This window comes from Hevea brasiliensis, chromosome 9 (assembly GCF_030052815.1).
Source record: "Hevea brasiliensis isolate MT/VB/25A 57/8 chromosome 9, ASM3005281v1, whole genome shotgun sequence".
Taxonomy (NCBI): Eukaryota; Viridiplantae; Streptophyta; class Magnoliopsida; order Malpighiales; family Euphorbiaceae; genus Hevea; species Hevea brasiliensis.
Window position 1 is genome coordinate 13,129,674 of NC_079501.1, and position 26,747 is coordinate 13,156,420.

General features: G+C 32.0%; 3 protein-coding genes across 3 annotated transcripts; all 3 read left to right on the forward strand.

The window, feature by feature from the left end:
- Positions 1-3,218, forward strand: LOC110640598 (scarecrow-like protein 14). Its single transcript, XM_021791946.2, has one exon. The coding sequence runs from the start codon at positions 685-687 to the stop codon at positions 2,980-2,982; it is 2,298 nt and encodes a 765-aa protein (XP_021647638.2). The 5' UTR covers positions 1-684; the 3' UTR covers positions 2,983-3,218.
- Positions 3,219-10,620: 7,402 nt separating this feature from the next.
- LOC131183081 (scarecrow-like protein 14) lies at positions 10,621-14,259 on the forward strand. The gene is made up of 2 exons (XM_058152991.1): positions 10,621-13,664; positions 13,811-14,259. Exon 1 carries the CDS (start codon positions 11,194-11,196, stop codon positions 13,567-13,569), a length of 2,376 nt encoding a protein of 791 aa, XP_058008974.1. The 5' UTR covers positions 10,621-11,193; the 3' UTR covers positions 13,570-13,664; positions 13,811-14,259.
- A 3,984-nt stretch (positions 14,260-18,243) lies between these two features.
- On the forward strand, positions 18,244-20,482 carry LOC110640586 (scarecrow-like protein 9). Its single transcript, XM_021791932.2, has one exon. The coding sequence runs from the start codon at positions 18,526-18,528 to the stop codon at positions 20,305-20,307; it is 1,782 nt and encodes a 593-aa protein (XP_021647624.2). The 5' UTR covers positions 18,244-18,525; the 3' UTR covers positions 20,308-20,482.
- The last annotated feature ends 6,265 nt before the right edge of the window (positions 20,483-26,747 follow it).

Here is a 26,747-nt window from a genome sequence, read left to right on the forward strand (position 1 = left end):
CCCAGTCCCTGTAGCAAGAAATAGATACACAAACACAATCTTTATTCTCTTTTATTTACAAAAGCTAAATAACAAGTCCCTTGTTATAATGCTTCTTATCCTTTAGCTTGGCTTTTCTCTGTTTCTCAGGTACGCTGATGCTCTCAGTTTTTAGGTTCTTCGTTTAATCATTTAGATCCCTTTTTTTATAGCCCTTTCAATTAAGATTAGCACCTAGAATTATGGGTTGTCAATAATTCTTAGACCTTCGATCTGTTTTGCTTTTAAAATTTGGTCCTGTCCTGTTTCTGCTCTAATCTCTGTCTCTGCTAGCTCCAACTAGTGTTGCTTGTTAATTGGGTAAAAGATGAAGATCCCATTTTGATTGGTTTTTGGGTATTTTGATGTATCTACGTGTTGATTAAAAGTTTGGCTTTCTGGGATACAATTCTGTAGTGTTCCAACTTTGCTTTAGATTATTTGTAAGACAGTTCAATTTTGGATATGCAAAAATTTATGGGTATTTTGATGTTTCTTGACGACTTAAGTGACTAAAGTTTAGGTTTTTGCTTTGCAAAATTGGAGCTTTTGTTCTCTGTACTTAAACAGCTCATAGTTGAGTTAGTGGAGAACAATCAGTTCATATTTTGGATTTTGATTGGTTAGGGTTAGGGTTAGGGTTAGGGTTAGGTTAGAGTTTTATAGATGGGAACAGATTCGCGTTTTTCTGGAATCTCCGATTTCAAATTTGAGGATGATATTGTTTTCCCTGATTCAGATCAGCATCCAAACTCTATTAACGGGTTCAAATTCAAAGACACCCCTTTTGATATAGACTTCAACTTTGTAGACAGTTCACTTGTTTTGCCTGACCTAGACACCAGTAAGGCTTCTCATTCATCCATCACTACCACAGATGGAGACTCACCTTCCGATGATAATGATTTCTCAGAGACTGTCCTAAATTACATAAGCCAGATGCTTATGGAGGAGGACATGGAAGAGAAACCGTGCATGTTTCATGATCCTTTGGCTCTTCAAGCTGCAGAGAAATCTCTATATGATGTTCTTGGTGAGAAGAACCTGTCTTCACCCAATCAATCCTCTTCCTATGCTGACCAATTTTTGGTTGATAGCCCAGATGATAGGATTTTGAGCGGTTTCAGTGATTATAGTAGGAATAGCAGTTCTGGTTATAATACTGGCAGTTCTGTTGAACAACGATGTAATGGTGAATTTGGGGAATTTAAACCATCGTTTATGCAAACACCTCTTCCCACTAATTTCATTTTCCAATCGGTTGCAAACTCCAGTTCACAAGAGCCAATCAAATTGCAAAATGGGTTAGCAAGAAATGATAATGATGTGATGGGTTCCTCTATTGGTATGATTATGTTGCCAAATTGGTTCAGCGAGAATGAATTGGCATTGCAGTTCCAGAAAGGTGTAGAGGAAGCTAATAAGTTCCTTCCTAAGGGCAATCAACTGCTTATTGATTTGGAGGCTGTATCGATGCCAAAGTTGAAGGAAAAAGATACAAAGGTGGCAGTGAAGGTAGAGAAGGAGGATAGGGAATACTTGCCTAATATGATTAAAGGAAAGAAGAATCATGATCGAGAGGAAGAAGATTTGCAGGAAGAAAGGAGCAACAAACAGTCTGCAGTTTATGCAGACGAAAGCGAGCTAGCAGATATGTTTGATAAGGTGTTAGTATGCACTGGGGAAGAATGTGGACCTCCTGCATGTATTCTTAATGACACTTTGCAGAGTGGATCAAGAAAGACATTGCATCAGAATGGACAAACAAATGGATCTAACTCTAATGGTGGTGGCAAGAATCGGGTTAAGAGACAAGGAAATAAGAAGGAAGTGGTTGATTTGAGGACCCTTCTGATTCTATGTGCACAAGCAGTGTCTGCTGATGATCGCCGGACCGCTAATGAACTACTAAAGCAGATAAGGCAGCATTCTTCGCCTTTTGGTGATGGGTCTCAAAGATTAGCTCATTGCTTTGCCAATGGCCTCGAAGCACGTTTGGCTGGGACAGGAACCCAGAACTATACTGCCTTGTCTTCTGAAAAAGCTTCAGCTGCAGATATGTTGAAAGCTTACCAAGCTTACATTTCTGCCTGTCCATTTAAGAAGATTGCAATCATCTTTGCAAACCATAGTATTCTGGCTGCTTCAAAGAATGCAACAACACTTCATATAATAGACTTTGGTATATTATATGGTTTCCAGTGGCCTGCTCTCATTTATCGCCTCTCAAAAAGAGCTGATGGGCCTCCCAAGCTGCGAATTACAGGGATAGAGCTTCCACAAAGTGGTTTCCGGCCTGCAGAGAGAGTTCAGGAGACTGGCCGCCGCTTGGCAAAATACTGTGAGCGCCATAATGTTCCGTTCGAGTACAATGCCATAGCAAAGAAATGGGAAACTATCCAAATTGATGACCTCAAGATTAATGGTGGTGAAGTTGTTGCTGTGAATTGTCTTTTCCGATTTAAGAACCTGCTTGATGAGACAGTTGTGGTTAACAGTCCCAGGAACACTGTTCTAAACTTAATCAGCAAGATAAATCCAGATATATTTATCCATGCCATTGTTAATGGGTCCTATAGTGCTCCATTTTTTGTCACAAGGTTCCGGGAGGCTCTTTTCCACTTCTCTGCATTGTTTGATATGTTTGATACTAATATGCCTCGTGAAGATCAAATGAGGTTGAAGTTTGAGAAAGAGTTCTATGGTCGGGAAGCTTTGAATGTCATAGCATGTGAGGGCTCGGGAAGGGTAGAGAGACCCGAGACATACAAGCAATGGCAGATTCGAAACGCGAGAGCTGGGTTGAAACAACTTCCTTTGGACCCTCAACTCCTGAACAAATTGAAGTGTAGGGTGAAGACACGGTACCATGAAGATTTCGTGGTAGATCGAGATGGCCAATGGATGCTGCAGGGATGGAAGGGACGGATTCTTTATGCGTCCAGTGCCTGGGTTCCTGGATAGGAACAACATAGTTTGTTTCTGAGGGAATGGCTCCAGCAGCGGTTAGGCAGTATTATTTTCTTAGTTGAAGCTGCCTAAGATGAAGAGAGCCAGAAGTGGACCTGGTATCTCTATTTGATTGTACTAATAGAACCTTTAATGTTATAACTCCATAGGTGGCATGTTATATAATTAGCCAGAGCCCTTTGCTCATGGATGTGATTATTATGTTGTCAATATAATCATGTTGCTTTTTATTTGCTCTTTTGGGAATGCATTTCACTAGAAATATCCTTGGTCAAGGATTCAGTATTGGCTGTTTAATATTGGTCAGGGTTGCTTGATGTTCTCAACGCCCTAGTTTTCGTGACAAGCCACATAACTAGCTGTAATTCATCAGGGCTATTGAAACTTCAGAAGAATTTATCTATTGATATGCCACTATTGCACTTTCGATTTCCAGTACCCTTCTATTGAATTATAAAATTTTGCTGGTTGGTGACCCTTTTTGGGAAATTAAGATTGTCCTTTTTTGTGAACTAACAGTGCCTTCCAACCACCCAACCCAAAGAAAGATGGAAATTGTCAATGCTGCCATTAATTTCTGCTCATTTTTCTTCAGGAACAAAAGAAGCTTTTGTTGATGTCAATGTTTTCTTGAGACTAAAGGTGTGCTATATTTGTTGCTAATTGTGTCAATTCTGGCGCCGCAGCCAACAACTAGTCCACAGTCACTCTTACTGCTTCAAAACCTTGGCTACCAAGCAAAAGATTCTTCATCCTTTAATTTATTGAATCCCATGAACCCGGTCCAAGGTGAGGTGACTGATAGTGAAACTTTTTACTAAAGATTCAATGTATTAGCAGTAGTGGGGAACACTGGGTCATAATTGATGAGGATTTCTTTTAATTAACAAAACACTCCAATTTTGTTGACACATTTGAAGGTTGAAAGGTCAGAGAAAAATGGTGGAGAAAAGGTAATGACAATCTGGGACGATAAAGTTTGATTTAGGAACTCACTAGAGGACACATTTTAATCAACTTTAATTAATTGGATAACCTTGGTATGATTTTTTTTTTTCTAATCTGAGTTTACTTGAGGAGGTCTGGGTCAATAGATACAGAGTGGTTGATAGAAGGTGGCCAAGGGAGTCCAATAAAGCCAAGCAAAATCCCATTTTCTGCATCATATATACTTAGCTACTTAAAATATTTCAACATAATATTTCTTTTAAGAACCAAGCATCTCTATGCAATTATTATATAATATACTTCATTCCGGAAGGTGCTAGATGCCCTAGATTTACCAGATGCAATAATTTCTTTCATGATCCTAATTAAATCTAGAACATAAATTTAGTAAGATGTTTAAGCATGATACCATTTAATCTTATGTAATTAAAAATTAAATTTTTGCCTCGTTGAATTTCAGTATATGCAGTTAATTATAACGTTTATGCTAAATGCTCTCAAAATCAATCTTTTAGATTTTCACTTGAAAAAAGTATTGGAAAATTTTAATTTAATTTAATTTTCATATAATTATATTATTTTTTATATAATTTTTCAAATAAAGAGTAATAATTTAATATTTGAACACCGACTAATGATTCTAAAAAATTAATTGTCATTAAAGAAAAGTAATCTCAACTCCTCACTCAATAAGTTATGAGATAGCTATAGTTTACCATAATATATATATATATATATATATATATATATATATATATATATATATATATATATATATATATATATATATATATATTCATGCCGATTAACTAATGAAAAAGTCTTTACTCTCTCAAAGGGTGAAAGAATTGAATTAAATTCTTTTTTAATTTTTTTATAATTTAATTAATTTAGCGGTAATTTTTTATTTTTATTTTTATTAAATAAATTACACTGATCATATCATTTCTTTACTTAAATGATTATTTCATTTCAATAACTTAATTTTAATTTATTAAAATAAAAAATTTTCATCTTTAATTATTAAAAAAAAAAGCCTTTTAACCTACTATAATAGGTTTTTAAGTTTTTTTTTAAATTAATACTAAATTAATATTTAATTAAAATAAATTTATAAATTATTATTATATATTATTTTTTTTATTTTTATATATAAACTAAAATATTGATAAAATATCATATATTAATAAAATATTTTAAATTGTTGTTATTATTGTTATTCTAAGTTGTTACAAATTAAATTTTAATTAATAATAAATAAGATATATATAATTAATAATTTTATTAATAAATTTAATTAAAAATAAAGTAATTTTATTCATAATAATTATTAATTAATTTAGTTATAAAGATTAAAAAAAAAAGAAGGTCAAATACTTTTTTGTAAAATTAAATTAAAATTAAAATATTTAATTATAATAAATTAAAATTAAGTGATTAGAGAGAGCTAGATTTTCAGCAGCTTGGCTCCCCGCTGAGGCCCTGAGGGAAACTGTGGATTTGCTCGAGCGGGACCTGCAAGGCATTTAAAAATTAAAGTTTGACGTTGGACTTGGACTTGGTGTTTTGGAGACTGGAGGAGGAAAGTATGGAAATGAAATGCTTCTTCTCCAAGCCAAAGAATTGCCGCTGTGCTTATCCATAAAAATAAAATAAAATAAAATAAAAACAATTGCGTTTTGACTTCTTGTAACCTCCCCCCCACCTGCTGCTATTTTATGTGGTCCCCATTTAAAAGTGCGCTCTTTGACCGCAATTCTTCAATTCAATTGGCTGTTTATTAATTATTGCAAATCGTTGGTTAATAATTAAATATTTAAAGTTTATAACTAAAAATTATAATTTTATAAAAAAGATGAAGTTTGATTCATAATTATTTATCCAAACTTATAACTGGTAATTATTTCATTTTTCGTTGATATTATTTTCTGAATTACTATAAAAAAAATTATTTTAAGTATATTTATTAAAAATATTAAAATTTAAAACACCATTTTCATTTATATTAAAAAAATTAATTTTAATTCTAAACTAATTTTAAATTTAAAAATTTAAACAATTTTTTTAAAATTTTAAAATTTAAACAAATTATATCAAAATTATTATTTAATTTTTTTATTTTAAAAAATATACTATTTAGTCTTCTATTTTTCAGTTTAAAAACAATTTAGTCCTGTTGTTATTTTGAATCAAAATTTTTTCCCAATCAATTGTTCAGTTTCTGTAGTTTTTAATCAATCAATTATTTAATTTTTATAATTTGAATAACATAATTATTCTATCTTTTTTGACTAATTTAATTAAGGAAGATACTTTAAAATAATAGTAGAGACTAAATAATTTACAGAATAAAAATAGTGAGACTATATAATATATTTTTAAAAATAAAATAATTAATTTTATTAAAATATAAGAAGTAAATAATAATTTTTTTAATCAAGAAGATAAATTTAATAAGATGTTTAAAAAATATAAGCATGATACCATTTGATAGTATGCAATTAAAAAACAAGTTTTAGCCTCGTTGAATTTCATTATATGCAATTAATTATAAATCGTTAATGTTTTGTTTGGAAAAAAATTATAAAAAAAATTATAAAAATAATTAATTTAATTTTCATATAATTATATTATTTTTAACATAAATTTTATTTTTTAAAAATAATTTTTTAAATTAAAAAGAATTAAATTCTTTTATTTATTAAATTTTTATATATAAAAATTAATAAAAAAAATCAAATAAATTTAATTCTACTATTTAAATAGATAGTAACTATTTAATATTTGAAAATTGACTCTCATTCTAAAAATTTTAATCATGAAGTATGATTAAAGAAAGTATAATATCATTATTTTTTAGTCCTTACACTAACAACTAAAGTATATTCATGCCGCTTAATTAATGAAAAGCCTCTACTCTCTAAGACCAAAAGGGTAAAAAAAATAAATAATAATAATAATTAAATTATTTTTTGATAAGTGATTTTCTTTTTTTTAAGTTTGATTAATTTAGCTGTTATTTCTTCTTATGCTTTTCACTTGCTTCGTTCTTCACTGACAGTAATTATGGTTTGCTTTTTAAAATCAATATACAATAATTTATTATTACTATTAATTATGATGAATTTCACATGCATCCTATCATGATAAATAATTATAATAAAATTATTTTATTTGCATTAGTTTTATCAATTAATTATATTTATAATTGTATTTCAATGAGCTCTATCTTTGAGTAAAAAAATTTCCTTTGAATTAAATAAAAAAGGCAAAAAATTTGTTTGTAGGAATAGCAACGGCACAGGGAGAGGCAGAGATTATTAAAATTATAATATTTAAATACATAGATATATAAAAATAAATTATTTGTTAATAAAAATAATAATATATTATTATATAAGATGAGTTACATGAATTTGAAACAAAATTATTGGATTGAGAATAATTCCATCCCTATTTGTAAGGTGAATCCTTGACAGCATATTGTTAATAAATTAATTAGTATTATTATTTAATTTTGTGGTATAAAATATTACTTATTTATTTGTATATTGATTATGAGCTAGTAAGAGAGATGGTGGCATTAATCAATACATAATTATATGGAAAACAGAGTGATAATTATATAATTGAGGGGACAAGTATGAAGCAGGAAAATACAGAGTTATTACTTAATGGAGAGGCTTGATAGTAATTAAATCATTTAAATTATAATAAAGTACTACTTATTTTTACTAAATTATTTTTTACCTTATTTAATAAGAGAGTAAAGATAATAAAATAGATTTTAAAAGTTTATATAGAAATAAAAATAAAATTTTAAAAAATTAATTAATATTCTTTATTTTTATAAAATAATAAATAATTTTTCATGAAATAATTTTTAAAAAACAACAAATAAAAATAGAGGAAATAGTTAAAGCTTTACCTTGGACTTACAGTTGGAGTTGGAAGAAAGATATGGAATGGAAATGAAAAGGCTAGTATTATTGTCGTAATTATTGTTTAAAAAAATATTTTTTAAACTATAACGGTCAGTGAAAATTAAAAAATAATTTAAAATTAAATTAAATAAATTTTAATTATATGAATAATAAAATAAAATTTTAAATTATACATATAAATTTTTTTTTTTTTATTGAAAAACAATTTTGACCATTCAACGGTCGCTCTTTCTCTAAGCCAAAGGATTCACGACACAAAAACCACTGTCAACTCCTCACCTGCTGCAATTTCATGTGGTCCCCACGTACAAAGTGCGATGTTTGACCGGCGATCAGGAATGATGTGAACCCGATTAACATTTCCAAAATTTTAACACATCGTAAATCTATTTAAAATTTATTTTTAATTATTTAAATTTATCTCAAATTTAATTATTATTATTACTATTTAAAAAAATTTAAACTCATTTAATTTTATATATTTTAATTAATATTTTATATTTTAAAAATTTAATAATCTCATAAAATATTTAAATTCTATTTTATATAAAATAAAATATATAAAAAATTTATAAATATTATTATGAAAATATATATTTTATATTTAATTAAGTATTTATAAAAACGACTTCGGATGACGGATACCCAACATATAAAACCTAAACTTAACCCAAACTCGCTACATGTATTATTTTTTAAATTCGAACCCGTCCCGAATCCAATTATATAATACTCAAACCCGTCTTATTAGGGTTCGATCGGATCGGGTACCTGTAAAAATCCGACCTGTTTCCATTCCTACCAGCAATGGCTATTTTTTTTTAATAGATAGACACACATAAGACTCAATGACAGGAATGAATGTTAGTTAAAATTATAATAATTTTAATAAGGTTTTTATTCTCATATAAGCCACACACGCACACTATTCATATCCGACGTGGGATCTCGAATGACACACGCACACTGTCCATATCCGATGTGGGATCTCGAAAAATCAATCTATGGGCACGCCCGATATATTCGCGGATCTCAATTAGAATCACACTCAAACATTTAGCTTCACCTTTTGTTTTCACTTAAGGGTTCTCTTTTTTTTTATTTGTTAGTAGATATACACACATATGGCTCAATGGTGAGAATCAATGTTTGTTAAAATCATGTCAATTTTAATATGATTTTTGTTTACATATAAGCCACACACATACACTGTCCACAATCGATGTGAAATTCCAAAAGATCAATAGCTGTGATTAACTATTGTAAATTTTTGGCCAGTGATTAATAATTAAATAGTACTTATAATTTTATATTATATTTTATTTTTTAAATTAATAAAATAATTATATTTATCAAATTGTTAAATGTTCAAAAGATGAAGTTTGATCCCTAATTATTTATCCAAATTGAAAAATTGTATTCTTTCTACGTAATTATTGCATTTTTTATTTATTAAAATATTAAAATTTAAAAAACTATTTGAAAACCTTTTCAATCATATTTACAAAAAGTTTAAAAATAATTTTAATTCCGATTCTAAACAAATTTTAACCATAAGAAAATTATTTTTTTTTTCAAAGAAAACTTTCTATTTATAAAATTTAAGTCGAACTTGGTATCAAAGTTCTAAGGTTAAAAATTACTAAAAATGTTCTTAAAAAATATTTTAAACATTATTTAAAAAATAATTTAAAAGAGCTATTTTATTATTTTAATTTTTTTATTATTAAAATATATTACACTTAACTTTAAAATTAATTTTTAATACTTCTTAGTTAATGTATTTAAAAATATATTTTTATGATAATAACTTCAGCAATAATATCAAATAAATTCTTGAATTGAAAATTTTATGATTTCCACTTATGTGGAAAGATTGGGTAAATAAAAACTCTGCTTGTTTTATAAAAAATATTTTATTAAATAAAAAAAAATAATTTATCTTCAAGAGGATGTTATTTTTCAGTTTTTTTTTAATTTTGATAATCTTATTAAAATATAAAAATATTTATATATACAAGACATAAATATATATTATTAGTTTAATATTATAATCAAATAATAAAAAATATTTTTATCAAAAATATTTTTTAAAAATTATTTTTAAAAAATATATTTTTTCATATATAAGTTATTTTTTACAAAATAAATAGAGTATAAATTTAATAATTTCATACGATGTACACTTTCAATGCACCAAAAAATAATGTCTTTTATTCCTAAAAAAAATATTTTCTATACTATTGTAAATATGAAAATATTAAAAATTAAAAAAAATTCTATATTTATATTAAGTAATATGTTTAATATCTTTCTTTAGTTAAACACCTAAACAAAAAATTAATTTGACATTATTATTTAAGTTATTTTAAAAAATAATACCTTAAATATATTATTTAAATGATTAAAATTCGTTTCAAATGAAATTTAATATATATAAATAACTAAATAAAATTTTAAGCTTTTTTTTAACAAAAACACTGGCTTGCATCTCATATATTATATCAAATAAATATCTAAGTTTTAAATACTTTATTAAAGAAAATATTACGCTGCTCATTTATTTTAGAATCATTTCGAAAATTGTAATACATTGAATTTGGTTTCAATTAGATTTAAATGAATAATAATAATAATAATAATAATAATAATAATAATAATAATAATAATACTATCCTGTTAAAAACCGCAACACTAATAAACCAGGAGTCAAAAATTCAAAATATGTTTTGGTGGCAAGATAGAAATCACTTTGTCCTACCATAAATGGCTGCATGCTTCCTGGAAGGATCCTTTCATTAAACGAGATGTGCGCCCTTTCCTTCTGCTGACGGCTGCCTGGCCAACTCCTTACATAGCAGAAACCGCACAAAGTTCTTGCGCATACTTGGACTCCACGTCGCCTCTTTGGTTTCCTTCCTTCTTTAACGCTTCTCTCCCCACCCACAGGGACAACCTTTAGCTGCTGCTTCTTGGGTTTCTTTCTTTTTTTATTGCGTAGAAGTTGATTGTGGATGTCTGAAGTTCTTGATCTTGCAATCAACTCTCTTTTTGGCTTTGGTTTCTTTGATTGATTTCTGCTTTCTTTTTCATAGTCTTTGTTAATCGATTTTCATGTGTTCTTACTTTTAGAAAAATTTTAGACTTTCTTTGCTGCAAGAAATTCCTGTCATCTTCAGATATTCAAAGGTTCTTGGTCATAAATTGTACTGGATTCTGCTTGAAAGCTTGAATCTTTTCCTTCGTTTAACTCAGAATTGATCTCTTGGAGCTATTCTCGGTGGGTTTGACTTTTAGGCGTAGATAGTTGATCATGGATCCTAGACCCACAGTGGGTTCCATAATTGATGAACAATCCTTCTTTCCGAACTCCGATGGATACCCAGATAATGAAAGTGGATTTAAATTTGATAGCCCTTACTCTGATCTTAATTTCATGAATATTCCTTCTGATCCCCCTGATCCTGTTGCAAATGATTTGGGTCTGTCCTTTGCCTTTAGTCCTGGGGGAGAGTCATTTATCCCAGCGTTTAGTCCAGGCGGAGAATCCTTTGAACCGTCCCCTGGCTGGAGTCCGGAGGGAGTTTCTTCTTCCTCTAATGATAGTGATTCTTCAGATCCAGTATTCAAATACATAAGCCAAATGCTTATGGAAGAGAACATGGAAGACAAACCCCCCATGTTTTATGATCCTCTTGCTCTGAAAGCCACAGAGAAGTCATTGTATGATGTGCTTGGTGAGGAATATCCTTCCTCCCTCAAGTCCCCCCAGTTCCATATCAACCATGAGGGTCCTGACAGCAATCTTTCTGGTAGTGGTGGTGATTATGGTGGTATGACTAGCACTAGCAGTAGCACTAGCGCTAACACCGGTACCGGCACCGGGACCAGAGATTTTGTTGATCCCCAGTTGGTTGGTTATTTTGGAGAATCAAATTCAATTTTGTTTCAAACAGATGTTCCATATGACTACCATTTGCAGTCCAATTCACAGTCGACTTCTCAATTTTTGGGGAATCCTTCAAATGGTCTGTCTGATTTTGGCAATGGGCTTATGGGTTCTTCTGCGAGTGAGATGGTGCAGAATATTTTTAGTGAGACAGAATCTGTGCTGCAGTTTAAGAGAGGTTTAGAGGAAGCTAGTAAATTCCTTCCTAAAGCTAGTCAACTAGTTGTTGATTTAGAGAGTAATGTATTTGCCGCTGGGCAAAAGGAAGAGGCTCCATTGGTTATAGTGAAGGAGGAGAAAATTGAGAGGGCGAGCTCACCAAATGGCTCAAGGGGTAGGAAGAATCACGAACGAGAGGATTCAGATTTAGAACAAGGGAGGAGTAGCAAGCAGTCTGCGGTGTATGAGGAAGAGAGTGAACTATCTGAAATGTTCGATAAGGTATTGCTTTGGCCTTTGTTGAAAGGTAAACAAGGGTGCTGTGGCCCTGAAGTCAAGCAGGATGGAGCAAGCCAGATCCCAAAGCAAGATGAAAAATCAAACAGATCAAATGGTGGAAAGTCTCGTGCTAAAAAACAGGACAAGAAAAAGGAAACAGTGGATTTGAGGAGTCTACTGATTCTCTGCGCACAAGCTGTCTCTGCAAATGACTTCAGAACTGCTAATGAGCTCCTGAAACAGGTTAGGGAGCACTCTTCCCCTCTGGGTGATGGGTCGCAGAGATTGGCACATTACTTTGCCAATGGTCTTGAGGCACGCTTGGCTGGCAGCTGGACTGGAATGCAAAACTTTTATACTTCTATTGCTGCAAGGAGGATGACTGCTGCTGATATGTTGAAATCTTACAAAACTCATCTTCATGCGTGCCCATTTAAGAAGCTCTCAATACTATTTGCAAACAAAATGATTTTGCATGCAGCAGAAAAGGCAACAACTCTTCATATTGTAGATTTTGGCGTCCTGTATGGTTTCCAGTGGCCAATTCTTATTCAGCTGCTCTCAATGAGGTCTGGTGGGCCTCCCAAGCTACGCATTACAGGGATAGAGCTGCCCCAACAGGGTTTCCGGCCAGCAGAAAGAGTTGAGGAGACAGGACGTCGCTTGGCAAAGTATTGTGAGCGCTTTAGTGTTCCATTTGAGTACAATTCTATTACTTCTCAGAACTGGGAAAATATCACAATTGAGGACCTCAAGATTAATAGCAATGAGGTGCTTGCTGTGAATTGTTTGGGCAGGTTTAAGAATCTACTTGATGAGACATTTGAAGTGAACTGTCCGAGGAATGCTGTTCTTAACTTAATCCGGAAGATAAAACCCAATATTTTTGTTCATTGTATCATTAATGGATCCTACAATGCTCCGTTCTTCGTCACAAGGTTCCGGGAGGCACTTTTCCACTTCTCCTCTCTGTTTGATATGTTTGATTCTACCATACCTCGTGAAGATCAAGAGAGATTGATGTTTGAGAGAGAGTTTTATGGGAGAGAGGCCATGAATGTTGTAGCATGTGAGGGCATGGAAAGGGTAGAGAGGCCTGAAACCTACAAGCAGTGGCAGCTTCGGATTACAAGGGCAGGGTTTAAGCAGCTCCCTTTGGACCAGGAGGTCATAGAAAAGTGTAGGGATAAGATGAAGACGTGGTACCACAAGGATTTTGTAATTGATCAAGACAGCAACTGGATGCTGCAGGGATGGAAGGGTCGAATTATCTATGCTTCCAGCTGTTGGGTGCCTGCATAAGAGTTGTTGGTTGCATCTCCTTTGAAGTTGTAATGGAAAACTACAAATTTTTTCTTGAACTGGGTAGGCATGGATGATTACAAATTTGGGAAAAGGTATTTTTCATCATCTCTCTTATGTGAACAAACAGTCATGCATGTCAAGTATTTTATGCTCAAAACTTGAATGTTTTACTGGTATTTATTTGGAAACCAAATTAAAACACATGAAAGGAGCTTATTTTGTGCTATTGTGTTTTCAGATGCTCCGGTACTACCTGCCTTTACAGAAGACCATATACAGATGAAGAATTCTCATATTAAAGCATATTAACTTTGCTTACAATTAGTACATTTGATGGTTGGAGGCCTGTTGATCATGGTATGAAATACAAAGTGCCTATATCCTGCACATGAATGCCTTTTGTGAGCATTGATAAAGCCAGAAACCGTCCTTTTTGGGAAGACTGTAATATAGATCAATAGTGGCTACTGGCTCTTTTTTTGGAAATTTTATAATCAAATTATGGGTTTTCTTTCTTGATGATTTTGCAGTTAGTATGGTGACCTTAGTGAGGTGCTGAACCTGGGTTCTTGCATGAAACTGTTTCCGGGACTTCGGATGTATCTTTATGTGATGTATCAAATTAAATAGCTTGTGAAACTTGCGGTTTTAATTTACTGCAGATTAATTGATGGTACTATTGCTGTATTTTTCACATGTTTACCTTTTAGTCGTTGGCATTTTCTTCATTACTTCATTAACTTGTTGTCAGTACTGAATCATTAATTCTATTGCTAGCATATGAAATTATAGCAGGAAGAAATTTAATTTTCACTTGGGGAAACTTGAATGCATGCGTGATTTTAACGCCTGTTACTCACTGTGGTGGGAGAACTATTATTATTATTTTTTTCTTCAGTTGGAAAGGGAGTGTATGAATGATGACTACTTCAAGAGGTGCATATGGATGGGAGGTAGCATCTCAGTGGATACTTTATCCACGGTGAATCTTTTATACAATAATATATAGTTGAAAGTATCTTTGAAATGATAAAATATATGTTGGCAGATTCTATTCTCTGGACTGATATTTTATTTTTGCTTTATGAGCTGCTGCTACTGGTGGTTCTGATGCTTGGCTGCAGCTTAGCTGGTTTATTAACAGTTTCACCTTTACTGTGGGAATTATGAAATGGAAGGATTACACCCTCTATTAACTCCATTTGAAAAAGAAAAATAAAAAGCTATAACTCTTTTGATAAAAAAAACAAACCGGAAAATTGAAAACAAAGCATGATGCTTGGGAACTTCTGATAACCTGATAGTTTCTTCTATTTTGAGACTTGAGAGTGGCCATGATGTTGGTAATGGAGCACTTAATCTTTTAATAATGCCTTCCACCATGAAAAGGTTAGGGAAAGAAAAGTGAGAAAGAACACATACTTTATAATGTGATTGGTTTTTGGGTGAATTATTGTTAGAAATTAGATGACAAAAGATCATTAAGAGGGGAATGGAATTTGTCTTATTGTCCTTTTTCAAAAGGTTTCATTGGAATATTTTTGCTAGTTGAGGTCTAATGATTCTGTGGTAGGTGATCCTTCATAAGTGGGGGGTTAATTAGGACAGTAACATTACGACAAGTTTCTGTAACATTCAATAGAAAATCATTTCTTCAAACTCATGTTATGTCCTGATTCCTGAATTAAAATAAAAAAAAAAATAAATAAATTCAGACACCCCCACTTGCTTCCACTCATAGCTCTGATTGTCTGAATGTATTGTCTTCTACTTTGGGAAAACTAGCTGTAGGAACCTTTCCGCAGCTGTTTCTTGTAGTTCAAATATATACGCACGAGGCAGCCGGGCAATGATCTATCACAACTACTATTGCAGATTAGGTAGAACTATAATTTTGGATACAAAGAGGCTTGCCCATTAATTAATTATTTCCAATGTCTATGCTAAAACGAAAAGTTGCAGAGGCTTATATCTTACATTTTGTGTATATGGTTTCCCTTGGTCATCCCTATTCTGCATCTTTCAGCAAGACTCTGCTGCTTCCCCATTGATTCACGTTATTAAGATTTTAAGTTTGATGTGATATAAACTTAATGAGTTTGACGATTCTCTTACCTAATTGTTGAAAATTGCTTAAACATTGTTGTCTGTCCAGATGATCATCTACAGCAAGTATAATAATTATCATAATCTGTTAATTTTATTCAAATCCATTCAATAACTCGTAATCAATTTAAATGATTTGTAAAATTAAACATTAATTTAATCTAACCAATTAATCTCTCAACTAGATAAGTATTGAGCGAATTATATACCCAATGCGACTTTGAATGTCATATCATGAATTTAACCTCACTCACCAACAAATCAATTTGATCCGTCACAGACAAAAACAGCAGCCAACTACTGTTGGGATTACAACTAAATGACTTATCGGTAGTTTATTTTTGCTCTTGGTCAAAGCTCTCCTATTATGTAATTTTACTCTTTTTTTATATAATATATTAAATTTTCTATTAAATAAATTTAACACAAATAATATCTATAAATTAAATATATGAATATTTATATTGATTAAAAACAACAAATCATATAAAATTGTAATAAAAAAAAAGAGTATAAATTTTATAAAAATTGAAACAATAATTACTCTAAAGTCACCATTATTAATATAAAACTAAATACTAGACCCTATACTAAGCAAAGAAATTGGACTAAAATTCGTTTTAGAGTGTCCAATTAGATCTTAGACTCTAACTTTGAATGGGATTTGGATCTCAAATTCAATAATCACGTGTGGAAGCGGAGGCATACTGATGAAGACAAAAAAGTTTCTTCTTTTCAACGGAAACACCTGATTTGTCTCCATTAAGAAAAATGGAGACCTCAAACTGGTGAATGGTGATAGTCTTCTTTAGACAACAAAAAGAAAATTCTAAAATATATATATATATATATATATTTGTTATTTAATTATATAATTTTGTATTAGAGAAAGTGGTTAGTAAGGAAGCTACTCCCTCCGTCCCACGTTTTGTTGTGTTAGAATAAGTTTTGAGATGTGATAAATTATTATTAAAAAAATAATAAAAATTAAAATAAAATAATTATTTTATTTTACACCAGTATCATTATAAAATAATATATATATTTATTTAAATATATATAATTCTATATATTCTATTTTCTTTTTAGTTCTTATCTTTCTTATATTTTAACAATGTAAAAATTATTTTTCTTTTTACTATCTAACATATAAATTATTTATAACATTTTTTAAGGTTTTTACATAAATACAACGAAAATGATTAAATAACTTTATCTTTATATATAAAAAAATTAATAATTAATTAAAATATTTTTATATTTAATTAAAATAAAGGATAATTTAATTAAATTAAAAAAATTTATAATAATTTAAGTAATTTAATAAATATAAACGATAAATAAAAGAAGATGGATGGTGTATAATTTCACTATTAAAAAAACACACTATAATAAAAGGATTAGTATAGTGAATTTTTTTTGGATAAACTTTATGAAAATTTGAACTTATTTCGCCTTCCAAAAGATTTAGGGTCAGACTAAAAATTCGAATTTGATACTAAAAATGGACAGACAGGATTTAAAGTATAAATATTGTCTTTTGATTATTTGCATTTCCAATCCATGCTTTATTATGTTGAATTGACTCGGTTGTGGGGCCTAGCCTTCTAATCTTGTGTTGTGGGTCCTATTTGTGAAGATTAATCCACAAATAATTCAAATTTGTCCCATTTTATTTTTGAAAAATTATATAAATAATTTCATGGGTTTTTTGAAAAATACGTGAATTTTTTTTTCAATGTCTTCATTATTTCTAGTTTAATTTCATGGGTTCACATTGGATGATTAAATTCTAAGAATTTGTTTCATACTGGAATTAATTAATTAATAGGATGACACAAACAACTTCAAGACCTTGAGAAGCAGGGATTTGGTTTCACATCCATGATTAATTATTGTTCCTCTGCAATTCACACACTTGGGTCAAATTAATCTGCCCATCGAATTCTTATAAAAAAAAAAAAAAAATCCTGGTCATCTTATATCCCTGTGAATTAGACTAGTCATATATATATAGGCCTAAGTTCAAATCTTCTAACTTTTTTATTTAATTAATATTATTATTTGGATTCACATTAGGGAAAAGTGATATATTAGGATTGAATTCACAATTTACTATCTCCCATTTGAAATATAAGATGTTATAAAAATTTAATTTAATTGATTTTTTATTAATTTTTATATTTAAAATAAATTAATTAATTTTTTTAATTAAAAAATAATTATTAAAGAAATAAAAAAAACTAAGCGAATGAATTCATTTCAATTCATTTCTTATAAATTTATGTGATGATGTAAAATAAGCTAATTATTAATACAGGTATTGCAGTTGTGAATTTGATATTTAGAATTGAAGAAAAGATTTTCAGCAAAAGTAGAAAAATTATTAAGTACTTCAATACACATATATCATTTTTTATAATTATTTAGGACTTACTTTCAATATTGGATTCACTTTTAGAGTGTTATGTTTTAGTTCTTATAACATATCTAATAATTAGCAGCAAAGCTAATAGTAAATCGATGAATATTGTTCATACTGGGATTGCAGTTCAAATTGTCCGCACATGCAGTCGACAGTAGTGTACAACTGAAAGTGACAGAATTAATGAATATTATTGAAGAGAAAACAGGGTTATTATGTGCTCTTAAGCATGCATGGGCTCAGCTCTCTATCTTTCTATTAGATGCATTCTTGTTCACTTGCTTTTCAGTCTTCACAAACATCCAAATTACCAAGCTTTTCAGTTCTTGCTGATCATGATCATCTCATTTGTTTACTTCATATAGACCTTAATTTCCTAGCCATCATCCAAACTACATACTCGCCACTCCTGAAATCCCTCGATGAACTCAATCGTTCAAGATCCTTCAGCTGATGCTATTCTGAGGTACATCAACCGCACTCTTTTGGAGGAAGAGTTGGAGGAGGAAAGCTGCTGCAATTTACAACCCTCCACTCTTCATGCTGCTGAAAAATCCTTCCATGATATTCTTGGTCAGAAATGTCTCCCCTCCAGCAATATTTATTATGCACCTCCGTATCAAAATCAAGATCTAGAGAACCAGCTTACTACTTGCATGTTTGCTGCGAATTCTAGCTGGATGATTCGCGATGTTCATGAGCATGAATCCAACAGTATAATTGCTACGCCTTTGCCACTCGGTTTGCAGTCCTATTCATCCGCTTCTTTTCCTCCTCCAGGAATCATTTCTGCAACTGAGGAATTGCAGTCCATTATAGGATGGAGAGTGGAAACTGGGGAATTCCATCGGTATGGAAAAGAAATGATTCTTGATTTTGCAAACAATAGAGTGACTACTGTGGTGGCGGCTAAGACAACCAAAGGTAAAAGGGACATTGATGATTATGAGTATGATTTCTTTAACCCTAATATAGCTTCTGAAAATCCACCAACCAGCGGGATATTGCATCAGAAGGGACAATCAAGAGGATCTAATGGTGAAATGACTGGCGGGGTTAAAACCCGAAAATTGGTTGATCTCAGCACTCTTTTGATTCATTGTGCAGAAGCTGTAGCAGGTAACGATCACAAAACTGCGTTTGAACTACTAATGCAGATTAGGAAGCATTCTACCCCTTGTGGTGATGGATCCCAGAGGCTTGCCCATTGCTTTGCTAATGCTCTTAAGGCACGAATGGTTGGAAGTATGAGCGAGGCATTTGCTGCGACTAAGGTTCCAGCTACTTGCATGTTAGATGCTTGGAAGCTCCTTTTCTCAGCTTCCCCTTTCTTGAATATATCGAATTTCTTCGCATTCCATACCATTATGGAAGTTGCAGAGAAAGCAGATAGGCTCCACATCATACACTTTGGTGTTGTATATGGTTTCCTATGGTCCTTCCTAATCCAGCATCTCTCAACAAGACCTGGAGGGCCTCCTGTTCTTCGTGTTACAAGAATAGAAATCCCTGAACCTGTTTTTGATTCATCACCAAAGCTTGAGGAAACAGGAAGTTACTTAGCGAGTTTTTGTGAGAGACTTAATGTCCCGTTTGAGTATACTGCGGTATCGAAAAAATGGGAATTTATCCGATTTGAGGATTTCAAGATTGACAGAGACGAAATGACCATAGTCACGTGTTTATATCGGTCCAGGAACCTGCTTGATGAGACAACAGATCACATGGACATCAACTGCCAGAGGAATGACATTCTTAGCTTGATAAGGAGGATGAATCCAAGTGTCTTCATTCATGGGATAGTTAACGGGGGCTATAATGCTCCCTTCTTCACCACAAGATTTCGAGAGGCACTTTTCTATTTCTCATCGCTGTTTGATATGCTTGAAGCCAATGTATCCCACAATGTTCCGGAGAGGATGGTCCTTGAGCAAGAGATATACGCGAAGCGGATCTTCAATGTGATAGCTTGTGAAGGATCAGAGAGGCTTGAAAGGCCGGAGACATACAAGCAATGGCATCTTAGGAATTTGAGGGCCGGGCTGAGGCAGCTCCCATTGAACCAGGACATCATGCAAAATATGAAGGAACAAGTGAAGTTACATTACCATAAGGACTTTTTGATGGATGAAGATGGAGACTGGATGGTTCAGGGATGGAAAGGACGAATCCTGTTTGCTCTCTCTTGTTGGAAATCTGCCTAGCAATTTCCAAAGAGAATTAATGCAAATTTTGGATTTTAATTCATTCTGTTAAGGACTAGTTGCATTTTGGTCAAATTCCTTCTTTGAGTTGTACTTTGCTAGCTCTTGCAATTTCGCACTCACAAATTTGCACTTTATGGCACCTAGCTAAATAACAATTCTCATATGTTATCATTGCTGGGCTGTTTAATTTACTCTTAATACGTGATAACTAATTAAAAGGATGCTTCTTAATTTCAAATGAATTTTCAAATTTATGATAAAATTAAATCAAACACTATATAAGACTATTGCTTAAAAATCTAATTATAAAGACTGGGCTTAGGATTTTTTTCTTTCCCAAACTTGGTAGTAGTAATTCTATGTATATAATATAATCAACTGAGCATAAAAATACTTTTATATATTCTTTTTAAAATTAAGTTAGATCTAATTAATCTCTTAATTTTAAATTTTAAGCACAGATATCTTTTCAGTGTGAAGTTAGGTTGGATCCAATTTATTACTAATATATATAAAAATCAAAGCGAGAAAATACCAGAAGCAAAATATGAAAAAATAATGAAAGGAAAAATTTGAGAAAAAATAGCCATGCATAAAATTTTCAAAGAACAATAAAAGTAATAAAAATCAACCATATCGATTGTACTTTTTTCCCCATTGTCGTGAAGTTGTTCAAACAAATGAAAATAGAAAGTAAGTTTGAATAGAAAAGATTTTAATATAAATTAACGATAAATTTTCTATGATCAAGATTAGTCCAACAACTATTAAATAATAATAACTTAATCGCTAAGTTCTAGCTTCAATAATATACAATGGAGAAAGTTAATTAAAGATTTAAATATCAATTAACATTGGAAGTTTGAAGTTTTTAAAGTTATCAGATGGACTTTAAGGTTACCATAAACATATTGACTCATTGGTAGCATATTCTAATTTTTGTTTTTTTTTTAAATTTTTTTTTATTGAATAACTATATAATGAGAGGAGCTTTTCATTTTTTTTTTTACGTACTTTTTTTTTATCTGAACACATGAATCATATTTATCAAATTGGGTCTAAATTTTAATTTAACTGACAAATCAGATTGATGGGTTACTTATTTAATCAATGAAACATTAATTAAACCGATAAATTATAAAAAAAAATTAATTAAATATTACACTTACTAATATATATAAATTTAATTGGTTAATTTTAATTTTTAAATTAAAATTTCAATATTTATCAAATTATATATATATATATATATATATATATATATATATATATATATATAGTGTTTTTATATTTTATACAATAAAATTATAAAAAAGAAGAATTTTAATATATTTTATATATAATAATTTAATTGGAAATTCAACCTGATTTATAGCCTGAATCATTCATCAAATCAATCCAATGAGTTGGACTGGATGTAATAACACTGCCAGCAATATTTGAATACAAATTTAATTAATGTATTAATAAGCCTTCTTCCAACTAATATTAAGAGCAGCCATGAATAGAAAACTTACTCGTCATTATTACACAAAGATTAGATGCATCGAGGAAGAACAATTATTGTTGGGAAATTACAACGCCCATTTGTTTTCAGTAGATTCTCTGCTACATAATTCATGCTGATTTGCTCAGCACTCTGTTAAAACTTTCAATATATTCATGAACTTCCATAGAGAAAATTTTTTTTCTATGGTCCAAAAGCTGAAGTCACATAGTGAAAGGAAAGTTCCAGTTAACTCTAGAAAATATATGACAATCTTTAATATGGATTACAGGCCAGATGAAATGAATCTACTTTGTCTGTATAAAATAATTGTGAATTAATTAACAATTATATCGCTTTAATATATTATATTCTGATGGATATCAATACTTAGAATGGACTGTTGGATGAACCAATGCATTCATTCACATAATCAATCGTTTTAGGTTCATTTTCTAATTAGGTGTCTAAAAAAAATGATTATTAGATACTGCTGAATCTATTCTTTTTAGATGGATTTTTTATTTTGAAATTTAAATTATTTTTTATAAATTTTAAAACCCAAAAATCAAAACTTCGTTGAGATTAATGTTGATGTCTCCTTTAATTTTTTTTTATCCGAATAGATATTTCATTGATGAAATAAACTTACAAAGTCAAGTCCACTAAAAGATATAGAACCACATTAATTTAAACCCAAGCCCAGAGATCCAAACCTAAAAGAACATGAATTCCTAGACTAACCGAGTTGACCCGGATACCATTACCATTTTCAGCAGCAACCTTCTTGATTCAGCAATCATAGCCACCGATTTTTCACTAGCAACACAAGCTTTTTAAGGAGAAATAGGGAGATAGCTTGAAAAACTTACGCGGGAGCTTGAAAAACTTACGCGGGAGATACATATCAACATCAGATGGAGTGCATGAGCACCCACTTGACCCAAAAGTCTTCATGCTCACCCTTTCAAACTGATATGGAGAACGGGAAAATGCAGCAACCACCAAATAAGAGCAGGGACTTGGACCATGTCCAGATGAACAAGGAAGGGGTTTGTAGACACCATATTTTGGCAGACCTCCGAAGTCAAGGGTCTTTTAAAAATCAAAACTTTATTATTCATTCTTTACTGATGTCCCGATCACTATGTAGTTTTTCCAAACTTAACGATTGCTCGTCCTTAGAACAAATCAATATCACAGACAATTTGGTTGCGTTCCGATCTGTTGGTATTTGTCAGATGAGTTCGAGGCAATATCGGGTCTCCTGACCATCCAATCTTGCCTACCAATATTTTCCGATCTCTCTGTGTACAAACATCGCAGAGCTTCACTTGACTAATGTTATGGCCGGCCTTCTCGCTTGAATGCCCCAAATATTACTTAAAATTAAGTTAAGGTTTCTGTCCGGTCTAATAATGGTTCAGATCTTAAAAGTTCAAGTTATTATCAAATCTTTGCAATCCTAATATTTTAAAGTTTCATTCGGTATTTGGTCATGACTTAGTCCGATCACAGGTTCAAACCCATGGATCGGCTAATGACGATTAGATTGGATACACATATCAGAGATCGGAAAAATAACTAATACAATAACAAAACAAAAACATTCAAATAAAATTTCATTTCATTTCCAAAAGATCGGATTACATCATTTTGGTAATCTCAAAAGATCGAATTACATCATTTGGGTGACCTCAAAAGATCAGTACTATGTTCTACCTAGCGTGCTAGCCTATGTCAAAGCCTACTCTTGTGGCTGAATCAAAAGATGTGTTTGATTAGAAAGCCAATCACGAACATTGGATAGATGTGCAGCTTAGATGGGGTGACTATGACTCTCATGATATTAAGCGAAGTTATCACCGATGTTATTGACCAGAACTGAGCTGCAGTCAGGACGCTTGATATGGTTAGGAGCCAAATGAATTTCAAGAGGCGATCACCAACATTAAGATTGAAATTAGCAGTCCTCTTGTCCGAGATCAGTCTACCGATTGTACCGATAGACCAATTCGAGATCGGCACGACCGTCACTTTCGATCTTGATCGATAAATTAGTCTGGTTCCCTCACTATCATTAGGTGATGTTCTCATAGCTCTCTGATCGTTGAGGTCATAAATTTTTAGGTGAGGGGTGAAGGAAACAATCGAAAAAGATCAAAAGGGCCATCATAATCAGAATCATCACCGGAAAAGCTAGAATTGGAGAAACGGTGCATTGAGAACAAACTGAAAAAGGAAACATGAAGTGTGAAGGTGATTTCCTATTGCTGCATATATATAGGACCCTGACATTTATTGCATACAGAACCTGAAGCGGATGCATCGGTAACTGAAGAATTTATTACTTTGACCAATGTAAGTTAGATAGGGAGGAAAGATCAGAATAAGAGAGATCGGGAAATAAGAGGGACTCGATGCAAGAGAGAGATTGAAAAAGGGGATGGTCATAAGGGGAAGATCGGAAGGAGCAGAAGACGACCCATAGAGATCAGAGAATGTAGAGGGGATAAATAACTTCCAATTAACTCTTTTCATTGACAAATCTGAGTTAGTTAAAGCATTGCAGGCGTGATCAGAGCCGCTAGACGCTGAAATAGTTAAAGCAGTCCTGTACATTTCGATCTCCACCGTTAATCACAATCGTAAGGATGGATCCGGAGCCCTCAGATCAAAAAGCAGACGACAGGCTCGGCGCTTTTTATTCCCAGCCTTTAGATCCATTTTGTAAGGCAAGACCTCGAGCCATTGGATTAAGAAGAGAAATGACGGATATTATGAATGGGATCCCGGCCCTTCATTTTGATTCTCTTTAATTCTCAAACATCAAATTATGTTCTTTTGAATCTAAACTCTCCGTTTCCCCCTAGCAAGATCCTGACCCTACATTATGGGCACCCGTTCCCTATAAATACCTGCATGCAATACTGTAGAAGGGACGGACGAGAAAAAGGTGGTGGTGATTATAGTGGAAAAACTCTAAAATTTGATTCAATCTTGCTACTTGCCATGCTGAGCTTTCGAAGTGTGGAGAAACTTTAGAAACCAGTTTTCTTAAGTATTTTCATCAAAAGGAGCTCTAAGTCTTGAAACTTCCATTTTCAGTTTCTGTGCAACCATCTTCACTTCACCTCATTTCCACTGCTCTAGTATCTAGTATTACCTTCCGAAGTTCAACTTTGTTTTGACCTATTCCCATTACTCCGGGTAAGTTTGAGTTCTTCGGCTGTCAGCTATCACTTCTACAAGATTTGTGGATTTCGGAGTCAGCTCATCTGTCTCCTCGATTTCCCACAGGTAAGCGTCTAAACTGTTATTTTGTCAAGTATCCTTATGTTGTTTTCTCCAGTTTTCTTTTGAAATTTCTTTTATATCCAGTCGCTCTAAATCTCAAAATAGATTATCTAGGCTAATAGTTATTTCCTGAGTCTTCTTTTATTTCATTCACAAATTCCATTTATCGTCATTTAGTTTTCATTTCCTTTGAGAATGGACGTTTAAGTCATAGGCAACTTGTAAACACTCAAAAGAATATAGGTAGGGGTGTTTCGACATGAGAGTTTTCGGTCTAAAAAATAAAAAATGACAAAGGAAGATAGGTGTAGCATAAGTCGGATAGGATGGAAACAAGAATAGGTCAAACAATCAAGTTATGAGGTCGGGCCACGGAACAAGCCCAGGTGATAATGTAATAGATCGGAATCAAAATAAGCTTGGATTCCAAGCGAGCAACTAAAAAGAGATTCGGATCAAAGAGTTCGGATAAAGCGATCACGCGAAAGATCGGTAAGGAGTTCGGTCTTTCGTCCTCCATCTAGTTATAAGGTCTCATAGGCTAGGAAAAGCTGTACACGGGTCTCTTATGTCCTCGGTACCTCATTACCACAAAAGGGGGTCAAGAAGGACTCTTTACCAAAATCCTTAGTTTCAAGTTCATACAAAATGCCATTCTAATAAACACATTAAGAGTTTGGGGGAGAGTTCTTACCTGAATTCTCGGCTAAAATCTTAATAAAATATGTCGAGATTGGAGGAGAGTTCTTATCCGAAATCTCCCACTTAAATTTTAAATAGAATATACTAAGAGATAGGGAGAGAGTTCTTACCTGAATTCGCGGCAAAAACCTTAATAAAATATGTGGAGATCGGAGTAGAGTTCTTATCAGAAATCTCCCGCTTAAATTTTTAACAGAATACACTAAGAGATCGGGGGAGAGTTCTTACCCGAATTCTCGGCCAAAATCTTAATAAATATATGGAGATCAGAGGAGAGTTCGTATCCGAAATCTCCCGCTTAAATTTTAAACAGAATATACTAAGAGATCGAGGGAGAGTTCTTACCTCAATTCTCGACCAAAACCTTAATAAAATATGTGGAGACCAGAGGAGAGTTCTTATCCGAAATCTCCTGCTTAAGTTTTTAACAGAATACACTAAGAGATCGGGGGAGAATTCTTACCCGAATTCTCAGCTAAAACCCTAATAAAATATGTGGAGATCGGATGAGAGTTCTTATCTGAAATCTCTCGCTTAAATTTTAAACGAAACACACTAAGAGATCGGGGGAGAGTTCTTACCCGAATTCTCGACAAAAAATCTTAATAAAATATGTGGAGATCGGAGGAAAGTTCTTATCCGAAATCTCCCGCTTAAATTTTTAATCGAATACATCAAGAGATCGGGAGAGAGTTTTTATCTGAATTCTCTTAGCATTAATCCAAAGTAAAAAATCACAACCTCAATATCCGAATTAACCCCAACAAAAACCCATTATACAATAACTATTCACTGAAGAGTCATCTCATGTACTCGTGTTCTTGGGCAACCCTAAAATCGTGAAATATCAAATATTCCTTTTATCTGTATAAAGGATTAACATCACCATTCCAACCCCCTAATTATCAATTTTTATTTATGAAGAGCATAACATTAAATATGCTTACCCTCG